This window comes from Petaurus breviceps, unplaced genomic scaffold (assembly GCF_028583685.1).
Source record: "Petaurus breviceps papuanus isolate PSGF00001 unplaced genomic scaffold, PetGlider_PUasm1.0 185, whole genome shotgun sequence".
Lineage (NCBI taxonomy): Eukaryota > Metazoa > Chordata > Mammalia > Diprotodontia > Petauridae > Petaurus > Petaurus breviceps.
Genome location: NW_027185797.1, coordinates 3,683,163 through 3,709,475, shown reverse-complemented (window position 1 = coordinate 3,709,475; position 26,313 = coordinate 3,683,163). Strand labels below are relative to the sequence as shown.

At 41.9% G+C, this 26,313-nt stretch overlaps 1 protein-coding gene across 2 annotated transcripts in view; it reads right to left on the bottom strand.

Moving 5' to 3' along the window:
* The window catches only part of LIMD1 (LIM domain containing 1), an 83,480-nt gene that overhangs the window by 28,532 nt on the left and 28,635 nt on the right, over nucleotides 1-26,313 (bottom strand). For both annotated transcript variants that reach the window (XM_069088345.1, XM_069088346.1), the window contains exon 3: nucleotides 13,062-13,163. In XM_069088345.1, the coding sequence (XP_068944446.1) occupies nucleotides 13,062-13,163 (102 nt within the window). The remainder of the gene's footprint in view (nucleotides 1-13,061; nucleotides 13,164-26,313) is intronic.

The window sequence follows — 26,313 nt, the reverse complement described above, 5'->3', positions numbered from 1 at the left end:
CACAAAAAAATATGTTCTACGAAATTCTAATTACTTTTTTCTGAGAGGCAAGGAAAAAGTAAAGAATATTTCCAGACACCACTGCAAGCTGCCTAAGGGGTCCAGGAATACAGAATGTCAAACGGGTGATTGGATTATAAAGAAAAGAGAGAGTTATGAGACCTCAGCTGATCAAAAAGACCAGAAGAAAATCTTATTCACTGCAGGAATGAACCAATAGCTTTTTCCAACTCCTTCTGAAATCACTTATCTATGAAGTGGTTTCTGAAAACTCAAGAATCTATCAATATGTAAGATCTCAAAGCATCTGAACTTAAACATGGTGATCCAGCTATAGTAGGTAGACTGTCCCTCAACCAGGTCACATAGTTAATCAATTCATTCATCCATCCATCCATCCATCCATCCATCAACAAACATTGGGGTTCTCTTGTGTTTGAGAAACAAAAGTTTGGGTTCCTTTAAGGGGTAGATGCATTAAGTCAATCTTTTGCTTGAGTGTTTAATTTTGATTATTTATTTGATCATTATTTGGTAATAATTTGATCATTGGTCATTGATAGTTTGTTGTTAACAAATGCTTATTAAACTGAACTGTATTTACACAGGGCTTACTGATGAATAACAAAGGAAAAAGAGGAAATTTGATCCTTGTTCTTATCTTCACATTCTCTCCTCCTAGCCATAAACTTCTCTCCATCTTATTATTTTTAAATTTTCCCTTTTTTACTTTATTTCTTTTCTTAAATCATCACTCACTCCTTTTTTCTTTTATATTCTTGGTCTACAACTTTCCCTTTAGGACTTACTGACTCATGGAGTTCAAATAAATACTGAACATGATAAATTATTGGGGGGTAAAAAGGAATGATCGGACACTTCAGAGTTATTTCTGAGACCAAAGACTGGAAGAAGGAACACGCCTATAATCAAAGTTGCTGGCACATGAGATTTTTCTTGCTTAATTTCCTTTTTTATGGTGGAACCCCAGGGTATGCATGCAACTTCTCATGTGCAGTTATAATGCCTTCCTTTGGTAATCATTTCAGCTTCCCCTCTGATAGGGCACTCACTAGTATTTCTACCACACCAGAGGAAACTGGCAATGGTTACTTAGTGGCCCAACACACTTGCTCATAAATTATTTGTTTGAAAATGCAGAAAAGCCACAGTAAATAGTAATAATGATGGCTAATATTTTTACAGTTCTTACTTTGTACCAAGTAGTGTGTTAAGCAATTTACAATTATTATCTTATGTGATCCCCACAAGCCTGGGAGACTGGTGCTATTATTATTCCCATTTTATAGGAGAAAACGGGCAAACAGAGGTTAAGGTATTTGCCCAGAGTCATACAGCTAAGGTGTCAGAAGCTGGATTTGAAATCATTCACGATTCTGTTGTCTATCTACTATGCCTCTTATACTTCAGTATGTTAACATCTCAAAGATCTGAGATGCTATTGATGTGGGCAGTCTCTCCATGAAAGAAAATAGCACTGAGCCCCCAGTCTCAAAATTGTTCATGAGTTATTATGACTAAAAAATGTATCACTCTGTGGCTAGTTTGGTGATAAGCCTTAAAAAATAGCTTATTAAATGAGCTCAGAGGCTGGCTGGTTCTTGGACAACATACGCATGATACCAATCTTGTACTCAGAGGACCAGTGACGGATTTAGAGCTGGAAGGAACTTTTGAGGCCCTCAAGGCCAATGTCCCCATTTTACAGATGAGGGAACTGAGGCACAAAGAAACCATCACTTGGCCAAGGTTGTATGGCAAATAAGTATCAGGATAGGAACCTAGGTTTTCTTGACTTGCCTTTGCTACTTTGCTACTCAAAGCCTTTGCTTACTAGAGATCCTTCACTATCTCTTCAAACCAAGCCCAGGGTCAACTCAATACCGGCCACTAAGAAATACACCAGGACCTCATTAATTCAGACTGGATTTAAGTTTGCCTTTTGTTAAGTAAGCACATAATATAAACACTATTTCAGGGGACATTTTTAGACTTAAGAAAGGAAATACTTTTGAGCACAGCAGAACACTTTAAAAGCACCATTTTATACCTAAACAGTTGACATGGCTGATTATGTTGTTTTTTTCTAGTCATTCAAATATGTCCCCTAATATTTCCTTTGCTTAGTTCTCAGTTCAGTGGGACAAAAATGCATGAAGTGCCCACTAGGGATATAAAGACAGAAAACAAGACAGTCTCTGTCTTCAACAAGCTTGGGGGTGAGTGGGAAGGGCCTTGTCTAGAAGCTGGGATTTGAGCTGAGTCCTGAGGGAAGCCAAAAGACAGAAGTGAGGAGGGAGAGCATTCTAGACATAGGGGACAGTGAGAGAAAAGGCAGAGTTGGGGAATGGGGGATATGTGCAAGGAATATCAAGAAAGCCAGTAATGCTGATTCTAGACTACTCTGAGGACAGTAAAGGCTCAGGAGATTAGAATGGTGGGAAGAAAGCAAGTTAAGAAGGGCTTTCAATGCCAGACAGAGGACTTCATATTTGGTCCTGGAGGGGATGTGGAGCAAGTGGAGCTTGTTGAGTGACGGAATGATGTGACATGGTCAGTTAGACTTAAGCTTTAGAAAAACCTCTTGCAGTTGAATGAGGCTGGATTGGAGTGGGGAGAGATCTGAAGGGAGACCAACCAGAAATCTATTACCATAGTCTAGCTAGAAGAACTGAGTCTTGAAGAAAGAGAATGCCAAAAGCCAGAGTTGAGCAGGGAGTTTGTTCCAGCAATGGGAGGTGGCTTGTACAAACAGAGGCAAGAGATGGCATGTCGAGTTTGGGAAACAGCTGCCAGTGAAATTTGTCTGGAATGTAGACAGTGTGAAGGGAAGCCCGGGAGAACAAGACTAGAATGTGGGTATGGGCAAGAAGTGGAGAGGCTAAAAAGACAGGCCAAGGACTTTGAATTTTATACTAAAGCCAACAGAGATCCATGGAAGGCTTCGGATCAGGGGAATGACACTGTCAAGCCTGAGGCTTAGGATTATGTTGGTAACTGAGTGAATGACGGATGGTAGATGGGGTGAGAATGGAGGTGGGGAAGCAGCCAGGAGGCTCCTAGCATAGTAAAGACAAGAGGTGACAGGGGCCGAGGCTGGGGTGGTCACATCCTCTGAGGCAGGATGAATAAAGAGAAAGGGGCAGAGATGGGAGATGTTGCAGAACTTTGTACCTGACTGGATATGGGGAGGGACAAAGAGGGAGGTTTCATACCTGGGTAATAGGAAGGATGTGCACTTCAAACTAGCCACAATGGTGCATAACTAAGGCCTTCACTGATTCTAAGAAGCCTTCATCATAGTTAGATCAGTTCAGCAAGGTCCACTACAATTCAAATTCATATTTTTAAAAGTCTTCCCTCCTGGGGCGGCTAGGTAGCACAGTGAATAGAGCACCGGACTTGGAGTCAGGAGGACCTGAGTTCAAATATGGCCTCAGACACTTAACACTTATTAGCAGTGTGACCTTGGGCAAGTCACTTAACCCCAATTGCCATCCAAAAAGCAAAAAAAAAGTCTTCCCTCCCTTTTTTCTGGGGTGCACCAGAGGTTGTAAGACTAGAAAATGGAATTCCTTTACTCTATTAAAAGTAGATAAGGGAGATGTCATTTAGATTCCAGATGCTTGTTCCACTTAAGTCAGCATGTTTCCAAAATGATATTTAGGACCATGGGGTTTAAATTTGGCAGGGATCATCTAGGGCATCTCATTTATTTTACAGATGAGGAAACTGAGTCACAGAAGTCAAATAACTTATATAAGGCCCGCAGCAGTTAAACAGCAGAGACAAGATTCAAACCCAGATCTATGTTCAAACATTCCAAAAAGTCTCTTTGCCCTTCCTTGCCACCCTGCCGCCATTTCCTGCCCACTGGTCCTTGGCACAGCTGTCTTAAATAGCTCACATTTCCATAGTGTGGTTGGCAAAGTGCTTTACATGTTATCACATCTTATCCTTACAAAAACCCAGGGAGGAAAGTGCTATTATTATTTACATTTAGTATGTAAGGATTTTTTGAATGGGGACTGTTTCATTCTTTGCACTTGTATCCCCAGCACCTAGGACAGTGCCTGATACAGTAGCCTTAATAAATACTTGCTAACTGATTTTACAGATGAGAGAACAGGTCAGAAATGTTAAGTGACTTGCCTTAAGTCACACAGCTACTAAGCATCAGAGGTGTGATCCTCCTGACTCCCAGGGTACTGCCGTCCCCACTCTACCAGGTGCTTCTCTCTTATTCTGTGACCGGGTTCTTGATTTCTTGGTGTCTTGGAGCCCTCTGGGAGCCTATAAAAGTCTCATACTACTGTGATTCTCTCCTTGTTATTTATCTTTATGCCTTTAATTTATTTCTCTTGTCTTATTGTTATTACTAGCATTTCTAGAAGCATGCGTAGAGTCAAATAATACTATAATGCAAAGAATGGGCATCCTTGATTTACTCCCCCATTTATTGGAAAAGGTTGTAGTACTTTATTATGTAGGTACTATTGTGGTTTGTTTCCTACATTCATAGAAGAAAATACTAAATTTCACTTAGAGATGAAAAAATAAAGATGTTATTTTTTTTCCATTCCAAATTCTTGAGGCTCCTGAAATCTCAGGCTAAGGATCCTTTATCAGATCACAGAGCTACTGGCTTGAAACTCACTGCTGTACGTGCCATGGGATTTAGGTAGGTTCTTGCATCTAACTTGCCCAGGGAAAGGGTGGTATCTACCCTCTACTGCAGGGCCTCCAGAAAGGGGACGACCCAATTTCTCTTGGGAATCTATTCCTATGTTTTGCAACCCAGGCTTCCCATAGGGTTACTGGTAGGGCAGGGAACCTGGAAAACCACTTACGGAACTGTAACACAGAAGCAGCCGTGAAAAACCACCTCCAAAGCAACCAAACAAAACCCTGGAGCCATTAACACTGGCGTGTGGATGGGCTACACCTTAGTTGCCTTTGTTCCTCAGCCCTGAAAACAACCAACTGTTCCACAGCAACTGGGTCCACTTGGAATCAAACCACCTATGGCCTTGCTTTCTTGGGAAGAGTTTGCCCTGGATGATGCCTAAGGACAATTTCACTTGACCTAACAAGCACAGCTTAACTTCCTTCTCGTTCTCTCTCCAGCCGCAAGAAAGGCGCCAGCTTCTCTTGAGAGACACCCTTCAACACACGGGCTCCAGAAACACAATGTACATGGCCGCCTGCCAAAGCAATTCCTGCCCTCTCTCATTCTGGAGGGCTTGCCAACAGCTTCCTGCAATAGCATCTGGTGGTGTGACAGTCTAATATACATGCAGCATGCTGGGAAGGGTACACAGATACACATAGATATGCAGAGCTCACGTCCCTCATGCAGGCAAGTTCGAGGCTGCCTGCCAGACAGAGGACAGAACTGGGAAATGAGGATGTTTTACAAAAAGAAATAGAAGAGAATAAAAACATCCACAAATCAGACGACTGTTAGGGTGTCCTCTGGGGACATCACCCATCATCAATATGGCTAAAGTCCATTTGGGTAAGTGGGGAGTGAGCAAATCCAAGAGGAAGCTACAGAGAGGGAGGAAAAATGCCAGAAGGGCAAAGAGAGCAGGGAAGCTTAGATTTCTTTGTGCCCCAGGTCCCTCTGGCAATGTCTGGTGATGCCTGTGAATCCCTTCTCAGAATCATGTTTCTAAATGCATAAAGTAGTAAGATTACAAAGAACAACTATACTGAAACACAATTATTGAAACATCTGAAGAATAGGTTTATAGACCCTCATATAGAAGAAAGGAGCACAGCACCAGAGGCCAAAGGACATGGGCTCTGCTCCTGATTCTGCCACCAATGGAAGTGCCATGCAAGAGAGAGAAATTCACTGAATCTGAAGTCATGGGATCACAGACACAGAGCTAGAAGACAGCTCACAGGCCACGTGATCCAAACCCTTCATTTACAGATAGGGAAACTAAGGCTCATAGAGGGGACTTAAAATCAGATTTAGAATTGGAAGAGACTTTCAGAGTCTAAGATCAACCTCTTTTTTCAAAAGTAATCTTGAGGCCCGGATTAGTGAGAGTGATTGCCTTAGGAACACAGGGAATAATCATCAGAGGAAGACCCTTTGATTACTTCCATACCATGATCTAGGTTCACATTCTCGATGTGACACGGTGTGATCTTGGACAAGTCATTTCTGCTCTTTAGTCCTCAGTTTCTTCATCTGTAAAATGGGATAGTTAGATTCAATTACCTCTAAGGTCCCTTCCAGCTTTCAATCTATCGTCCTAAAAATTAGCCTTGTGATCTTGGGCAAAAATAGCAAGAGTTCACATTTACATAGTACTTACAGTTTATTGAGTGATTTCTTTTTTTTTTTTTTTGGAGGGGGGAAGGTAAGGCAATTGGGGTTAAGAGACTTGCCCAAGGCAACACAGCTAGTGTCAGGTGTCTGAGGATGAATTTGAACTCAGGTCCCCCTGACTACCAGGGCTGTGCTCTATTCACTGTGCCTCCTAGCTGCCCCTACAGAGTGATTTCTCCATAACAACACTGGAAGGTATGTAAAATAAATATTATTAGTCCCATTTTAAAGAAGAGAAAACCAAGGCTCATAGAAATGAAGTTATTTCAGTAAGAACCAAAGTGACTGAGTGAAAAGAGTCTTGGATTTAGAGTCTAAAGTCCTGAGATTGAATACCAACTCTCTGGCAATTTAAGAGCTTTGTGACCATGAGTCAGTCACTGAAACCCTCTGAGCATTAATTTAATTCATAAAATTAAGAAAATAATGCTTCTATTACCTAAATCAGATGTTTGTTCTGCTGAGCACTGCTTTGTAAAACTTAAATAAATAAATATGGCTATTGTTTTTCCCTTTGGCTCAGATCACACAGACCAAGATTCAGACCCAAATCTGGGGACTCAGAAGTGTAATGCCCTTTCCAGGGCCTGCAACCTCTATTCAACTTGGGCCTCATTTTCTTCCCCTGTACAATTTAGGGGCATAACTAGAGGAGAATAGAGGCCCTTTCCCAGCCCTAAGAATCTATGATCCAATGAATCACAAAACACACACGGAAGGACCAGTAAAGACAAAGGACAGCCTAAAAGGGAGAGTTGCCATGGTTTTGCTTTAAAAACCAAATCTCAAGGGATAAAGGGAGGTCAGTTCAAACAAAGGGAAACTAGCTATTGGTGAGCAGTAAGAGACAGGGAACAATCAGTCCTGGAGAGCTGAGAAGGAGATAAATCTTCCTCTCAGAGAGTCGGAGACTATGGATATGGAAGGCAGGGCACACAAGCAAATGCTCCTCCGTTGATTTAACTCAGATGCTTTTCTGTCTTATGAGAAAGGGCTCAGTTGGGGATAAGGGTTATCTTTAAACAACAACAAACGGGGCGGCTAGGTGGCACAGTGAATAGAGCACTGGCCCTGGAGTCAGGAGGACCTGAGTTCAAATTTGACCTCGGACATTTAACACTTACTAGCTGTGTGACCTTGGGCAAGTCACTTAACCCCAATTGCCCTGCCTTCCCCCCTCCAAAAAGACAAAAAACAACAACAAAAAAAAGTGAGATGACAAGTCATCTGTATAACCAAACTAATCTCTCTAAGGCTACCTGATGCACCAAAGAGAAAGCACTACCTTGGAGCCAGAGCAGGGGAGTGCTGGAGCTAGCTTGTAGTTAATTGTTAAATGTTTGGTGTGAACATTAGCACACTGGAAATTGGCAGATTACACAAATCAGGCTTGATTTATATTTTGGTGATGGTCTAGATTTAAGAAAGTGAAGCAGAAAATGTTAATAGTAATGCAGATTAAATTTAAAATTGTGTCATGAGTACATTTTTCTTAGAGAGCCAGTTGTTAAATGTTTACTAGTACCCTCTGGTTAGGAAGAACTGGGTTCAAATCCTGGCTCTGCCACTTACTACCTGTCTGACCACCAGTAAGTCACTTAACTTCCTTAGGCCTCATTTTCTTCCTCTGTGGCCACTGAGTTCTCTTCCAGCTCTAGACTATAATCCTATGGCCCCGAATCATTTCAGTCTTCTCCGTAAAATGAAAGAGTTGAATCATATTCTCTCCAGAATCTCTTATCTCTAACTGTGATCAGAGATTTTTTTTTTAATTTCCCACTAGAGAACAAGTGAAAAGGATCGATAAGGTTCATTTCCATGCACCACCCGGAAAAGGAAAACCAGAGTTTGAACAATCTGACAAAGTCCTTCACTAAAGAGACAAACCCCCAAATCCTCTTTGTTGCCCTTTTAGGTTAAACATCAGCAGTCTTTTGTGTGAGCTGAGACATCCTGGACCACTAAAGAACGGAGAGAAAGCCGTTCTAAGAGAGAGCACAAGTGAGGAAAATTGGAGAACTCCTCAATAGATCGCCTTTATACCCAAGTTTTCATTTTTCCCTTGGCAAACCAAGTAGGGGCTATTACTGAGTGACTGAACAGTATTTATTTAGATTGATTCTTTGCTTGTCCTGAAATCACAGGTAAATGTTAAGAAACGACCTCAGGAGCTTAAGTGAGCAGGAATCAATGCAACAACATTCCTGAAAATGGCTGTTGGTGTTTCTCCAGCCTTCTCAAAAAAGACCATGACATCAGGGAGGTGATGCCATGACATGCAAGTGAATTGGATTTAAGTGAGGGAGGGCTTTGCAAAGTCATTGGCCTTACTTTTTCCTTCAGAGCCATCTGGATCCAGTGGCCAGATATAGATCAGGATGGCTGGAGATGTCCCTGGACGCAGTAGGAGACCTTGGTGTTTCTAAGCTGGTCTTGAAGAGGTCTCTGTTTGACTGAGGCAGCCCCCATTCAGTGATTAAGGTTAGGCAAGAAATGAGACTTCTTTACCTTATAAGAAAAAAAACCTACCTCAATCTGGGAGGTGAAAATTCAGGGTCACACAACTAGTAAGTGAAAATGGCAAGTGTGAACCTGATCACTGCGAGGAAAAATGGAGGACAGAGACAGAAGAGAGAAAAAGGGAAGGAGGGAGAGAAGAAAAAAGGAGGAAGGAGGGAGAGAGAGAAGAAGGGAAAAGAGAGGAGGGGAGAGGGAGAGAGAAAGATGAGAGAAGGGAAAGAGAAAAGAAGGGGGAGGGAGTGAAGGAGGTAGAGAAAGAGAGAGAAGGACAGAGATAGAGACAGACAGAAGAATCCAAACTCTCCTAAAGTTTATACAGGCTTATCTATCATCATTCGTCAATTACAAGTCAAGCCATACTAACTGTCCCAGCTCTGCCAACGACTGAGTGACCAGCCTGTCAAACAGGTAAAGGCCCCAAACACAGCAGACGATGGAGCTCAGAAGTAAGCGTGTGAAAAGGAGAAGCCCAATGGATAATTTTGCCAGGATTCAATAAATTTGAGGATGGCGATCCCCATCAGTTCAATCAATGTGTTAGTGACTCAGCTGGGGAAAGCCCCCACCAGAGCTGATGATGACAACACGGTCGGGCATGGCGAAGACACCGAAGACCGACATACTCTTCCCTTTTCCATGCCAGCCACTTAAATGCCTTCAGGGAAGTGACTTTACCCACACAGGGACCCTACACATGTTCTGTTTTGATATTAGAGCTCCTTGACATGGGGTTATTAAATCATTTTGGTTCGTTTGCCTTAGGGGTGGTGCAGGAAGTCGGTTATTTTGGGTCACAGACAGGATCACAATTCTTCAGCTGAAAGGGACCTCAGAGATCATTTAGTCTAGGCCTTTCATTTTTCAGGAGGAAACGGATAGCCAAGAAGGTGAAATGATTTGCTTCACAACATGTGTATTAAGTGTTAGAAGCAGGATTTGAACCTGGGTCCTACTTCTAGGGTCAGACTGCTAGTCAACTCACCTAACAACTACCGTGTTTCCCCGATAATAAGACCTATCCCGAAAATAAGCCCTCCCCTTACTGTGTAAGATTCCTCTAAAATAAGCCCTCTCCTGAAAATAAGCCCTATTGAGATTGCTACTGTAGTGAAGGTGATCCCCCTGCACTACACGCTACATTACGGTACCCTCTGTATGCACCGCCCCCCCCCGGGTGAAACGCACGCCGCGCTCTGAGCTGCATCCAATCAGAGCTGCAGCAGTGAGCGCTGTCATCCTGTTCTTCCCCAGTGATTTGCTTGCTGGCGCCATTGAGAGCAGTGCCGCAGAGGAGAGCTGAGGCAGGACAACATAAAAACCGGGTATGTAAGCGGGAGTGAGGGGGCACGATGGAGGATAAAAAGGGCATGAGGGAGGAAAAAAGAAGAGCTCAGGGGGCATGATGGAGTGAAAAGAAGGACTGATGGTCATAATTTTATTATTCTGTCTGTTTTGACCCCCAGACATGAGTACAAAAAGGAAGAGCTATACTGTTGAGTATAAGAAAGCAATTGTAGAGGGACAGTCACATGGCAAGAATCTTGCAGTTTTCTGTAAAGAAAAACTTTTGGATCTTCAAATGGTCAGAAAATGGAGAGCAGATTATAATAACCTCAATCAACAGGTGGATGAGGGAAAAGGGAAAAAGCGCAGGTCTGGATCAGGTCAGCAGCCCTTATATCCTGACTTGGAGATCCTCATTGGTGAATGGATTGCTGACAGGAGAGCAAAGGCCTTGGTTGTGTGCAGGGCTGATATTCAAGCATTTGCCCTTTCAATAGCACCAGAGTTTGAAATGGTCTCAGAAGGATTCAAAGCATCACAACACTGGTTGGACGGTTTCCTTCAACGGTATGAACTGTCCCTAAGAAGATCAACAACACTGTTTAAGCTGGAAGATGCTGAAGTTATTAAACGTGTACTTGCATTCAAGTCCTTTATTGATAGGATCGACATTTCCAAGTACCAAACCTGCAATATGATTGCTATGGATGAAACTGCAGTGTTTATGGGACAAGGATCTCAAACAACAATTCATCACAGGGGTGCAACGTCAATCTACATTCCTACCACTGGCTATGAAAGTGCACGGGTCACCTGTGTTTTGGCAATTCGTTTGGATGGAAAGAAAGCCACACCTCTAATCATCAGTAAGGGCAAGATAAGATTGAACATGTATCTGGCATTTACGTTCTTGAAACTGAAAAAGCCTGGTGTACACAAGCCGTTATAAGAAAGTGGGTTGATTTAATGCTGCCACTTGTTATGCGAGGTAACCAAAGAGGTCGATAGTCTGGGATTCAGCCAGCACTCACCGCGCTAAAGAAATGAAGAACTTCCTTGCAGAGAGAAGAATAGATCAAGTAATGATTCCTACAGGAATGACTGCCTATCTCCAGACCCTTGATATTGCAATAAACAAGCCATTCAAGGACCATTTGCGCATGGAAGTCAATGACTGCATTGAAAATAGAATGGAAAGAAATCAGCAAGAAGTCGTGACTTGGGTGAAGAAGTCATGGGATAAAATTACTGACAGCTGTGTCGCCAAGGCACTACGAGCAGGTTACCTGAACAAGACATATTCATTTAAAGAGAGCTATATTGCTGGACATGACAGATTGGGTCCACTTCTTCTGAAGGAAATGGAGGCACAAGACATCCAGGACGGAATTCAGGGTATGGACACTTATGACAATGTTGTTGAAGAAGATTACATGATCATTATTGAATAAAGGTACATTTTTTTGTTCACATTTACCTGTTTATTAAAATTGCTGTCAATGTTCATTAAAATAAGCCCTCCCCTGAAAATAAGCCCTCTGGTGTTTTTCTGTCCCAAAAATTTAATAAGACAGTGTCTTATTATCGGGAAAACATGGTAGCACCTACTATGTATGACAGTAGGTGATAAGTGAACTGTAGGAGATGGAAAGAGATGTAAAGTTTAGATAAGGTATGACCCAGGCTGGGCCCTCATGGAGATTATGTCTAGAGAAAGAACAATCTACAAAGAGATAACTAAAATACAAAATATTACATAATAGATGTGTTAGAAAGGTACAAAATGAGGTGCTTGGTGACATCCTGGGGTCACAGTTGGTTTTTTTTTTTTGGCAGTGAGTATGAAACCTATAATGAGTATTATTTGAATAGGGAGGCGGTGGCGAGAACACTGAGCTTAGAGACAGAATGCCAGGGGTTCAAATTTGGGCTCTGACACTCGCCATCTGTGGGACTGGATAAATCACTTAATCTCTCTAGGCCTTTTCCTGTTTTTTCTTAATAAAAGGAGTGGTTTGGACAAGATGGCTTCCAAGGTCCCCTCCAGCTCTACACCTGGTTCCATGCTAATATTACTGGGGATCTGTGATTCTGTCAGGGTGAAAAATTCCTTTGTAGGAAGATCATAAGCAGTCAGGGATTTATTATTTAAACTGCTAGGGAGTTTCCTAAATCACCAAAGTGAAGAGGTTGCCAAGGATCCCAGAGGATTTGACCTCCCAAACCTGGTCTCCTCTACCATGCTGCCTGAGCCTTAGACTGTAAATGAAGTTTTCTACAAAGTCTGGATGCTTAGAGAAGAAGCTTCCTTCCTATCAGATTCCAAGAGAACCCTGATGGCCCAAAGGAAGATCAGTTGTCTAAACTATTCCCAGAGTGTCACTTTTAGGCACTGCAGCGAATCTGACCCAAATATCCTTGTTGGAGAATGAAGGAAATTTGACATTCCTTTCATGGAGCCCGTAGGCAAAGTGAACCTACACTGAATGACCCAACATGTCACTGTGAGAGTCAACTCAGACTTTGAAATTACTACTACTGCTACTACTACCCAATTGGGTCACCTTGTACCAATCATTTCACCTCTATGGACCTTAGGTGTAGAATGCAGGGGCTGGACTAAATGATCTCTAAGGTCCTTTTTGGTTCTCAAAAAAAGATGATTCTGTGACTGCCTGGAGCCCTCCTCACTCAGGCTCTGGGCCTTTTGTCTTCTGACTCCCCCTCCCCCCAAGGGCCTGTATGAAATTAAGAGCCAAGAGGAAAAGGCATAGGGATATTAGTCTTATTTACACACAAGATCAGCTCTGCTCCTTCTCTTCTTCCTTCTGTTCTCCCCCAGTCTCTACACCTCTCTAAACTCAGGTTTGATGGAAGGAGAGAAACTTACTGCAAGCTCCACAGGTGAAGCAGCTGTCATGGTAGAGGTTGCCCATGGCTTGGCAGGCTTGGTTGGCTCCAAAGACGCCCTTATTGCATTTCACACATGCTCCTAGAAGGGAAAAAGGAAACAAGGCACTGTGAGGGAGGGCTTTGGTTACAAGACAAGCATGGGATGGCTCTCTTCATCGTTAATGGGCCAACTATTATCAAGTCCAGTTGATTCTTCTTCCACACCCACTCCGCACACTCTACTCTCACAATCACCACAGTCTAGTCCAAATGATCACTACTGCATACCTAGATTATTCCAACAGACTAACTTGTTTTACTCCTCACCCCTCACTCTGCGACCTAGCCAAACTGTTCTTCTCTCTGTTCCTCATAGACAATCCACCATTTCCCACCTCCACGCCTTTGCACTGGCTGGCCCTCGTGTCAGCAAGGTACATCCTCCTTACCTCTGCTTCATAAAGCCCCTGCCTTTCTTTTCCATGTAACTTGGGCACCACCTTCTATCTGAAGTTTTACCTGATTCCTTCCACCTGTTAATGCCCTCCACTCAAACTATCTTGAATTTAATTCCTTTGCATAGATTTTTAAATTAGCTATACTTATATGTGTATATACACATGTATACAAACATCTGAGCATTTAACTTTCATGACTTCAAGCATTAGCAAGATTTCTTTAGTAACCGCATTTTCACTTTCAAGTTGGCAACCACACATATCCATGGCTACATGCAGTAGAGAAAAAAGGTGACACTCAAGTTTATAGCCACAACAAGGAGGAAAGTATTGATAAAAGTGCTTGTGAATCCACTCCAGAAAGTGCTGAAGGAACCTCTCAAACATCGTACATAATTACAGACACATTGTATCTGTGATGACTGACTTTGATAGACTGGGCTCCTCCCAGTAAAGCAAGGTTATAAGACAACTCCAAGGGACTCGTGATGGAGAGGGCTATCCACATTCAGAGAAAGAACTACAGAGTCTGAATGCAGATTGAAGCAAACTACTCACTTTCTCTCCTTTTTGGTTTGTTTGGTTTGTTTGTTTCTTCTTTCTCATTATTCATTCCATTGGTTATAATCCTTCTTTACAACATGACTAATGTTTAATGTGAAGGTATATGTAGAACCTGTATCGGATTGCATGCTGAAAATTTGTAACTCAAAAACTTGCGGAACTGAATGTTGTAAACTAAAAGTAAATAATTTTTTTAAATTTTTTAAAAACAGAAATCTCCAAAAAAAATTTAAAAAATAAAGTAACCTCTCAGGTGAGTGAAGAGAGAATTGAAAAAATGGAAAAGCGGCTAAATTTGTGGGTAAATGAGATGGTGGTCACCTGAGGCTGAGTGAACATCTAGTCTGGACCACTATGTCCTATCCACACTGGCTAGGCGGGGGAGTTTGAACTGGGGATTCACCCCAAGGCATGTGCTTTTCATTGGGGAACAGTTCAACCATTGAGCCTAAAGGAAAATAAGAGATGGCAAGTATTACCCCTTTCCCTATTGGCCTCTGCCCCTCCCTGTCCTGTCTGGAGATGCCTTTTCTCTCCCTTGCTACTCCCCTTCATGGTTACTGTGTTAGTATAAGAACTATAACATAGTTATTATATAATAATATGTAATAAATATGATAACTGTTTTAGGAAAACTGCATATTATCAGAATTAATGTTTGGTTATAAAGAATTATATGCAGAAAAGTAAATTTTCAGCAATTTGTAATGAAAGATTATAGTTTTTCATAGTCAAGGGACCTCTCCCCCCATTTTCCATAGGTTCAGTGTATCATCATTCACTTTTTTTTTTTTTTAAAGCAATTGGGGTTAAGTAACTTGCTCAAAGTTACACGGCCAGTTATTTCTGGGTGTGGTGCTAAGTATCTAAGCCTGGATTTGATCCCCAGGTCATCCTGACACTGGGAATCATTCACTTTTTTGACTTTCATAGCATTCTCTAGGAACGTTATACCTGTGAAAGTTATATATGTATTTGTCTCCCCCATTAGTGTATAAAATCTTTGAGAGTAGGGATTGTTTTATTCTTTGTACTTCTAGCCTCAGCATTTAGTAGTGTCTGGCTCATAGTAGGCACTTAATATATACTTTCTGATTGAGTCCAACTCAACCACCAGCGTTGTAGACTGTGTCTTTAAGACTAATTAGCTAGGATAAATCTTAGAGCACACCTTCCCAGGGGTTATGCAAATACATCATGATACAGGGTAACTGGAGACATCTTTCTATTTCTTAGTGTTTATCTACAAAGGAAGATAATTCTACTTGGCCTAATGCTGACTGTTTAAACATGAAAGCTCCCAGGCATTTAATGAAGGATTTCCTAGAACTGCATTTCTTCCGGAAATGTCATGGCCCCATCATCTTGCTCCTGTGAAATTTACTGAGCTCCAAAGCACAAAATTGATGAAGCTGAATGCTCTATAATCTTCATCCTATAGATTGAAAGGTTGGCTACCTCAGCCATTGAATTGGTTCCCCAGTAGGAGTTTGGGAGAAGAGATGGGTGGAACTGTATACATGGGGAGGGGGAGGGAGAGGAACCAATCAACAAGCATTTCCTGAGTAACGACTAGGCACACTGGTGGTTTTATAATGGCCAAAAGATGTTCCTTTTTTGTACGTGTAGAACAAAGCTCCATGAAGTCAGCAGAAGGAAACGTGTTACCCTGCACCCAGTCTCTCCAAGCTGGAGTAGATAAGGTGCTCCCTATTGCTGTGACATGGATCAAAGGTACTATGGTTCCTCTTTTCCTGAGAATCATGGCATTCAAGGACATCTACAGTCAGTCAGGGAAATGAGCAGAACCAGGTGAACACTGCACACAATAACAGCAATATTGTATAACGATCAACTGTGAATGACTTAGCTATTTTCAGCAACACAATGATCCAAGATAATTCCAAAAGATTTATGTTAAAAAATGCTATCAACTTCTACAGAAAGAACTGGTGGAATCTGAATATAGATTGAAGCATACTTTTTAAACTTTATTTCTTTGGGTTTTTTTTTTTTGGTCTGTTTTCTTTCACAACATGACTAACTTGGAAATATGTTTTACTGCACATATATAACCCATATCAAACTGCTTGCCTTCTCAATGAGGGGGATGGGAAGGAAGAGGGAGAATTTGGAACGAAAATGTTTTTAATGACTATTTAAAATTATTTACATGTAATTGGGGAAAAAATAAAATATTTTTAGAAAATAAAAAAATACAATCAATTCGAGAAGCATTCATCGAGAGCATGTCAGCCATTGTGTTCAGCACTGGGGATACAGAAACAAATATGACATAATTCCTGCCCTTAGGATGCTTACATTCTATTGGAGGAGAGGAGAAGAGTATATAAAAGCTCACATGAGAGGTACTGTGGAATTATGTGTAGAGAGCTAGCCTAGGAACCAGAAAAACCTTGGTTCAAATCCTACCTCTGACACATACTGCCTATGACCATAGTTGACCCAGGAAATTCTCTGTAACTATATCATTGCAAAAAAAATATCATTCAAAGAAGATGTCAATCTGTGCTGGGAGAGGGAGTTTCCTCATCTTGGATTCCTCTGTAGTAGTGAAGTCAGGGGTGCGGTCCTTTATCTCCATATAAAGTGGATTGATGATTTTGGTGAGGAAGCAATGGCAGCTGAGGGGGGGAAGGGAGAGAGTATGGTGACATATTAGGAAAAGCTTCCTCTGTAGGAAGGCATGCTTAAACTAAGCTTTGAGGGAAGGTAGGGATTCTAATCTTGTTCTAACATACCTCACCTGCTGAATTTCACCATCTTCCCCTTCATACATCCTTCACTGTGGCCAAGCTAGGCATTTAGCTGCTTGACCAACTGGACACTCCATCTCCCCCAGGCACACATCTACATTCTTCTGTGCATGGAATACTTTCCCTCTTGATCTCTGCCTGGCTGATTCTCTATCTTCCTTCAAGGCTTGGCTCTCAAAGCTCTCAAGCCTTTCCTCATCCCGCTTGTTGAAAATGTTTGCTTCCTCCTCAGAATCCCCAGGGTGCTTTGTCTTCTCTTTCCTTTGTCCCTTCCTTCTCTAGCTGATGTTACTTTTATACCACACATCATATCCCATGAAGCACAATTAAAGTTAATTGAGGACACTATTCCCCTTTTCATATCTATACCCCCAGCACCTAGGACAGCTCCTTGTATACAGAAGGCACTTAATGAATGTTGTTGAATTGAAATTAATTACATACACTATTCCTGAACCAAAGAAACACACTCATTTGGGGTTTCACAGTTTTCTTTATTCTTAGCATAGCCAGGGACTCAAAGCCATTAGAGAATGTTTGGAAATAAATTTTTTAAAGAAATAGTGAAGTTTTATTGTCAGGCTTTTTTTTTTTTTGAGGTCCAGCTTTATGCCTCCAGAAATGCCTAGTGCTAACAGGTAAGAGCCATTTTGACTCTTAACAAGTGGCACCCTTAGTGCTGTTAGACTAGGGGAGGGGGGGAGGCCTGAGCATGAGGGTGGGAGAGAATAGGGAGTGTTCTAATAGGTTGCTATAACAGCAGAAAGTGACCTCAACATAAAGGTGTTTTAAGGTTCAGATGAGAGAATGTGTGGCACAGGACTAGAGAGAAGCCTTCTGAGTCAGAAGGACATAGGTTCAACTTTGTCTCTGACACATCCTAGTTGAGTGACCTTGGGTAAGTCCCTCAACTTTTCAGTGTCACAAGCAACATTTTAAGAGTGTAAAGCTGGAGATCAAGTACTGCTTTATGATCTGTGAGATAAGAGAGCTAGTGCCCCCAACTCAGTCCTGAATCCCTTTCCCAGAGACACTTCTGTCTGTGTTCCTTGGTCACTCTTTGCCCTGGAGGATGATGAAGATAACATTGTTGGCACTTCTAAAATGTATCCAGACCAGAACAGACATAAAACTGAAAGAAGAAATCAACGACAAGAGCTAGTTTCTACCAACCTATTCACTTCCATATACACTCCAACACCATTTACACCATTATTCAACTCTGTAATTCCAAGCTTAATCCACTAGAGAAATATATCTCACAAACAGGTGAGCGACTGAGGCCAGTCATTTGTCACATGAACAGAGTCACTCCACAAACCCAGAGGAGGGATAATCTTCCTAGATAAACTATCAACCAAAATAACACCAGGATCCAGACATTAAGATGAAAAATGTCAATCAGCAGTCACTCCTGCCTTATACTGACATTGCTTGCCCAAAGAGGCATCTAAACAAATAAAATGAGTCAATTCCACCAGTGTGAAATTAAAATCTGGACTTGCTTTGCTCAAGTTAGTGGGAATAAGATGATATTAAACTCTTCTATTAAAACACACAAATGGTACCTTGAGATGGAAATCTCAATTTTCAAACAGCTTCTCCTTTGGAACCCTGGGGTAGGTAAGGAAATTTAGGGCTGGAAAGGACATTGGCAAGATCAGTTCAACCCTTCAATTTGTCAGCGAAGAAACTGAGGTCAGAAAAATTAAGTGATTTGCCCAAGGTCACACAAATGGTAAATGGCAGAACTGGTCCTCAAACACATTCTCTGACTCAAATCCTTTGGACAAGTCACCTCCATGGGCCTCAGTTTCCTCATTTGTAAAAATGAGGCGGTTGACCCCTCATGGCCATTGAGATCCCTTCCAACTCTACACGATCCCACAAGGACTACAGAACCACCATGCTACTCATTTAGGTCTAAATTCTCAAGATGCTTTCCTCTACTTTATCTCCACAATTTAGACTCTCCTCTGATGTACCTACCACAGGCTTCTTTCTACCAGACCGCTGCTACTTTCAAGCCTCTCCTTGACTTCATACTCTTTACATAACCCATCTATGATTCTCCAGCACTTTCCCCACCTTCTTGACCATCCACTATGGCTGGAATAATGTTAACAATAGCACTGGAGAGGGGAGGGATAATAATAAAGAAGATAATAATAACTTATACTTTACAGTTTGCGAAATGCCTTTATATATCTCATTCCAGCCTCACAACAACCTTGTGAGGTAAATGTTAATAAAGTCCCCATTTTACAGAGGAGAAAACTGAAGAAACACAGATAATTATTAGCCGTGTGACCAAGAGCAACTTACCCAAGGTTATAAAGCTACTAAGTGTCTACATTTCTTCATATATAAAGTGGAAGGGGCAGGAGAATATGGGGACGTCATTTCACCTCTCTAGGTCTCAATTTTTCCTTCTGTAAAATAAGGACAAAGTAGGAATTTGACTTCCACTTTCTAAATTCCATGTCATTTGGACAGTAACAATATTTGTACTTAGCTACACAGTCTCAAATACTAAGCAGAGGGCTAAGCATCCTTTGGGGATTTAAATATTTAGTTGAGTATAGGTTCAATATAAGAAATGTAGGGGGAAAATCACCAAACTGCTTCATGAAATTCTATTTTATCTATTTCTTCTATTTCATCTCCATAATTTAGACATTTAGACTCAGGTACCTAGAGGCAACTAGGTGGTACAGTGAATAGAGCATTGGCCCTGGAGTCAGGAAGACCTGAGCTCAAATCCTCAGACATTTACTAGCTGTGTGACCCTGGGCAAGTCACTTAACATTGTTTGCCTCAGTTTCCTTATCTGTAAAATGAACTAGAAAAGGAAATGGCAAACCACTTCAGTATCTTTACCAAGAAAACCCTAAATAGGACCATGAAGTCAGACATGACTGAAACAACTGCACAAAAAGCCCCCAAAGGAACCAAAGGAAAAGAAGGAGAAAAAGGGGAAAAAAAGAGAACAAAAAGGAAGATATAGATGAAAAGGTGGTGAAAAAGCCTCGAAAGCATTGTAGTCATAACCCAGTTCTGGCCCGGGGGATTGGTAGATACTCCAGTCTGCAATGTATTCCCAGAGAGTCAAGTATAAGCAGAAATATACTGCACCAAAAACCCAGATTGAAAGGAAAAAGAAAGGGAAGGTGCCCGCTACCATCTTGAAGTCAGTTAGTGGTGATAAGAATAGAGAAAACTGTGTGGTAAAGATTCCCAAAATGCCTAGGTATTACCTGAATGAGGATGCCTCTAGAAAGGTGCTAAGTCATGGCAAAAAGCCCTTCAGTCAGCATGAGAGGAGAGTTGGAACTAGCATCACCCCAGGCACTGATAACACTCACTGGCGGCCACAGGGGCAAGTGGGGGCTTTTCCTGAAGCAGCTGGCTAGTGGCTTGCTACTGGGGACTGGACCTCTGACCACCAACCATGTTCCTCTGGGAAGGACCCATCAGAAATCTGTCATTGGTACCTCTACCAGGGTTAACCTTTCAGGTGTAAAAATTCCAAATCAGCTTACTGATGCTTACTTCAAGAAGAGGCTTCATAAACCTAGACACCAAGAAGAAGAGATTTTTGACACAGAAAAAGAGAAATATGAGATTACAGAGCAGCGCAAGACTGATCAAAAAACAGTGGGCTCTCAGATCCTGCCCCAAATAAAGAAAATTCCTCAGCTCTGTGGCTACCTGCATTCTGTATTCTCTCCAATGGAGTTTATCCTCACAAACTGGTGTTTTAAATGCCTTGCAGAGAACTCTTATTAAAATAATTGGAATATGGGGGTGGCTAGGTGGCGCAGTGAATAGAGCACCAGCCCTGGAGTCAGAAGGACCTGAGTTCAAATCTGACCTCAGAAGCTTAACACTTACTAGCTGTGTGACCTTGGGCAAGCCACTTAACCCCAAATGCCCTGCCTTCTCACCTCAAAAAAAGAAATTAAATAGTTGGAATAGCTAAAAATAATAAATGAATGAATGAATGAATGCTGATGTGCCTGGAGTTAAGAAGACCTAAGGTATGGATCCTACCTTTGACACTAGCTGTGTGATCTTGGATGGGTCACTTAACCTCAGTCTCAGTTTTGCTAGGTGTAAAATGGGAATGATAATACCTGTATTACCTACCTCACAGGGCTCTGTGAAACTCAAATGAGATAAAGTGCTTCACCAACTTTAAAGGTTCATAGGTCAGTTATTAGCATTATTATTGTTATTATGCTCTGTCATTAATATACATCACCCCAGGCACTGATCATGCTCAATGGCCGGCCTCTGATCCAAATAATGTCTTAGAAAAATATGATATTCTGGTTCCCTACCTGCTTTTACCTAGGAAGGCTAGTAAGAAACTAGGGTGAGAGGCTCTGAGAGGGATCTGAGGGTACTGGGTCTGACAGGCTCTAGGACTGAAGAAGACCTAGGAGTAAATTCTGATCCTATGACTTCAGACAAGTCACTCAATACCTTTGGTCATCAGTTTCTTTCTCCCTAAAATGAGCAGGTTAGACCAGCCAAGTGACTGTACAAGTGCCAGTCTGAGGGTGTTAGGTCTAGGGATACCTTGGTTCATACCCTGGCTCTGTCACTTACTATGTGATTCTAGGCTAGTCACCTTTGTAGGAGTAGGGAGTATTGGACTCCATGGTCCCTGACTACATCTATGGTCTTATTATCTCTATTGGGTGACAAAAGAGAGAGGACTTATCTTGGCTATGAAATGGAAAAGGGAAAAAAGAGCCTCAGCTCCTACCCTTTATACCCTCATATAGGGGTTCCTCAGACACCAGGAATACTTCTGGGGCAGGTGACACTTGGAAAGGGTTTGACTGTTTCCCTGATAACAGCAATGACTACACCATGAGAAAATTGCCAACACTATTAGTCCAAGAGGCAGCTGAATGGTGTAATGGATAGAGTACCAGGCCTGGAGTCAGTAAGACCTGAGTTCAAATCCAGCCTCAGACACTTACTAACTGTATGACTACACTGGGCAAGTTGCTTAGACCTGTTTTCATCAGTTTCTTCATCTGTAAAATGAGCTAGAGAAAGAAATGGCAAACCATTCTAGTGTCTTTGCCAAGAAAACCCCAAAATCAAGTTGTGAAGAGTCAGAACAACTAAACAATGACCTCAAAATTAGTTTAAGAATGAGCTGGGAATTTGGGGAGGAGCAGCTCATCCTTTTGTCATCTCCTCCCCTCTCCCACAAGTACCATCCTCTCCTTCCCAGCAAGGCTGGAAGAGATTGTGTGGGTACAGGGTATAATTCTACCAAGAATCACTTCCCACTGCCTTTGCTGGTGAGAGGTTGTCTGGGAGAGCAGGTGCTGCAATCTACAGCAAGTGTAGACAGATCCTTTCTGAATCATTGATTATAATCCTCGGAGCCCTAAGTCAGGCAATGTAGATCCATCTCCCTTCATTCTGGGATTGGTCCATCATTAATGGCCTCAACATCGGCCATAGGAATGAATGAGTGAGCGTGCGTGTGTGTGTGTGTGTGTGTGAGAGAGAGAGAGAGGGAGAAACAGAGACAGACAAAGAAATAGATAGAAAGACAGAGACAAAAACACAACAGAGACAGAAATAGAGAGAAAGAAATATAGAAAAAGAGACAGCAAGAGAGAGACAAAGAAAGCATAGCCAGCTCTGTCTACCCTCTTTTCCCTCACCTAGAGGAAAGCCCTCAGGGAAGAAAGACAACAGAAGCTCACAGAAAACCTAATAAAATGAGGACTGAGCTCACTGGAAAACTCTGGGCTATAATATAACATTTTACAGGTACAAAGGGTGATTATTCACCTTATCTCATTAACTGAGAAGTCAGAATAATCCTCTGTCTGTACCCAGGCCCTCCATCAAAGGCACTCCTAAGGTCAAGAATGTGTAGATTAAAAAAAAAAGATTGATATTTACAGAATTGGTGGGATTACCTCATTTGTATGCTTTACAGCTAGACTGGGGAACAGCAGAAAGAAGTCTGGGTTTATTTAGAATCTGAGGATCTGGATTCTAATCCTGACTCTGCCTCTTACTACCTATGAACCCTTGGCTGGATGATTTTACCTCTCTGGGCCTCGGTTTCATCATCTGTAAACACAGAGTGGGGAAGAAATGAGTAGAATAGATGACCTCGAAGTCCCATCCAATATACAAGTAACTACATTTCCCCAAGGAATTGAAGAAGAGGTTGCTCCCTTCTCCTCCCACCCCATCTAAAAGATGAAGAAGTAGATGCACAGAAACTATAATTATATAAGCTAGTCAGTGATGAATCTGGGGCAGAAACCCAGGTCTCTATCTCTCAACTGGGGCTTCAAAAGACTCCCAGGCAGAGAAGAACTGGGGCATGGCTTCAATTAGGGGTCTCAGTTTTCCTCCTTTTTATTTTTTACATTTTATTTTTAAATATTTCATTGGCATTTAAAAAAGAAAAGATCCTCACCAAAAAAAAAACAAAACATTGTCACTGCCTTTGTAACAAAGATATAAAGTTCAGTCAAACCAATCAGTCCATTGGTCGGATCTGAAATGCATGCCTCCTTCTGCCCCATCACCACCACCTCTCTGCTCCAAGACCAGAGGCAGTTCTTGGAATCACATCACAATTGGTTGGTGCACTGAGCAGAGTTCTAATATCTTTGACATTACTGTGGTCATTGTATAAATTGCTCTGCTGGTTCTGTGTAAAAGTCTTCCAAGTCCTCAGATTTCCCTTTGAAAACCCAACCAAGCACCACACTGAACAAGTGTTTCTGTCTTTGGGCAAAAGCCACTCACTCATTAAGTTCCCGCTCTGTGTAGAGTTCAGGACCATGGCTAGTGCCAGACCTTTCCTTTCCTTGGCCAAAGTGCAAATCCATAGCCTCTTCTATCTCTTGGGGACTTGGCTACAAGTCCTTCCAACACATGCTGGATGCACGACCCAACTTCTTAGAGGCCCAGGCAACTCTCTGAGACTAGAAATTGCAGAAGAATTGTTGACTTGCCTTTGGTAGAGCGAGTTTCTAGGGCAGCTAGGTGGTGCAGTAGATAGAGCACTGAACCTGAAGTCAGGAAGACCTGAGTTCAAATGTGACCTCAAACATTTTCTAGCTGTAAGGCCCTGAGCAAATCACTTAACCCAATTGGTCTCGGTTCCTCATTTGTAAAATGAGCTGGAGAAGGAAATGGCAAACTACTCTAGTGACAAGAAAACCCCAGATGGGGTCACAGAGTCAACCAAGACTGAAATGCCTACACAACAAGAGTAAGCTTTTACCCCTAGAAGCCACCTAAACCCAATGGAATCACAGCTCCAATTAAAAAACAAACACATATTACACTGAATTCTAACTCAGGTGCCCCAGTCTTGGAAGTAATGAGGACCCTTCAAGGTTATGCCAGGGTGGTACAAGAGCTGACAGGTCCCACCCAGTTGGAAAGGCTTCATGGACCCTGCAACCAACAAGATAACAAAGAGCCTTTCAGGGTCCTGTCTGAAAGTTCTTTCATCTCTGCTGTAAAAGTATGGTAGGCATTCAGGGTCATTCAACAGATGAGAAAACTGAGGGGTTAAGTGACTTGCTGAAGATTTCAACAGGTAATGTCAGAAGTTTGATTTGAGCCCAGGTGTTCTGACCTTTCCAGGGAGTCAATAACTTCCAGTGGTGTGGAATACTTTGACCAAAAAGGAGAATTCTTTCAAGAAACTGAATGCTGCCCATCCCAATCTTCCACTCCTGCTCTAACCCCAAATGAGTTTTCTGTGGGTCACATGGGCCTCATACAGTCTGGAGAGATGGCTATTTGTGGCCACATCTTCCCACTTCCTGTCTCATGACTGTCTCCCTAGAATCAGGTAAGGACCACTGACCACACAGGATAATCGTGTCCCTTGGCAATCTTTCTAAATCCAGAGGAAATGAAATAGGGATGACTAATTTGATGGGAAGAGAGTGGAAATGAGGGATATGGCATAAGGCCAGAATAGGGGTACTGGGAAAGGCTTAGGACACTGACAATATCCTGGCAGTCCAACAGATAAAATTAGTGACAAACTGAATAAGGTTTGGTGTTGGGGTTTTTTTTTTTTCAGCATTCAAGGTCAAATCTATGAGATTATTGCTGTTTGGCCTCCTTCTGGACATCCAATATCCAAAAGGAGAAGCCAAATTGAACTCTCTGTAAGAGGTCTTGGACAGATCTGAGTGAAACTGGATGCAGAAATGGGCCCACCATGGCTTGGCACCAAGGGACATTCTTCCTCCCTTCCACGCCCTGACCCTGTTTGTCCACAATGCTAAAAATAACATGAACAGGAAAGGGCTTAGCAAAAATGCTTATTCCTTATGATGCTGGGCACTTGACCAATGCAAACAGGGAGGAAAACTATCATCTACCACCCCCTCCCATGATGCCCTTGGAGACAAGCTTAACCTCATATGCTGCCCCTCCCACTCCTGTTCTCTTCCCCTCATGCCTTAATTATTTTTTAAATTACATTAACAAAATTGAACTTTATGCAATTATAATGGCCATGCTTAACCCCAAAGATGAGCTGAGAAAACACACCTCCCTTCTCACCTTCACTGCAGAGATGGAAGGACAATAGGCATGGTATCTTGGATATAATTCAGGCAGCATTATTTGGGGTGGTCTTGCTTGAATTACCTCTCCCCCCCTCCCTTTTTTTCCCTCCCTTCTTCCCTCTCTCCCCCTTGATCTTTGTTACAAGGGATGGTTCATTGGGTAGGGAAGAAGAGAAAATTAAGAAATGAATGCAATATGAAAATAAAAAGTGCTAAATCCTTAAAAACCACACAAAAATAAGTTACCAATATCTTTTGTTCTTTACATCACAATCATTTCTGGATATACCCCTAACATACTTCTAACCCAGTGTGTCTTCCCTTATAATAAAAAAGAAAATCAGTTAATAGCATATCCAATTTTCTATACCCATTTCTCCAAAAAAAAGGAGAGAAGAACAATTCCTTATCTATTCTCCAGGGGAACCAAGATTTGATATTATAATCAGTGTTCCACTATGTTCTAGTCTTCATTTCCATTACTGTAGCCAGCGTTTATATTTTCCTGGTTTTGCTGACTTTATTCTGCATCAGTTCATACAAGTCGTCCTGTGTTTCTTTGAATTCTTCATATTCACTGTTTCTTATTGAACAATCACATACCGTTACATTCTTATGCCACACAATTTGCTCAGCCATTCCCTAATAAATGGGCACTCACTTGTTTTTAATTCTTTGCTAACAGCAAAAGTGTTATTTTAAACATTTTGCTCTAGAAATGGGTCCTTTCCTTTTACCTGACTCCCTTGGGATATATACCTAGCAGTGGGATCTCTGATTTTGGAGCATTGAAAAAAAACAACTACATATTTATGATTTTTACCTCATGCCCAAGCCACAAAGGAAGTTTTTGAGGT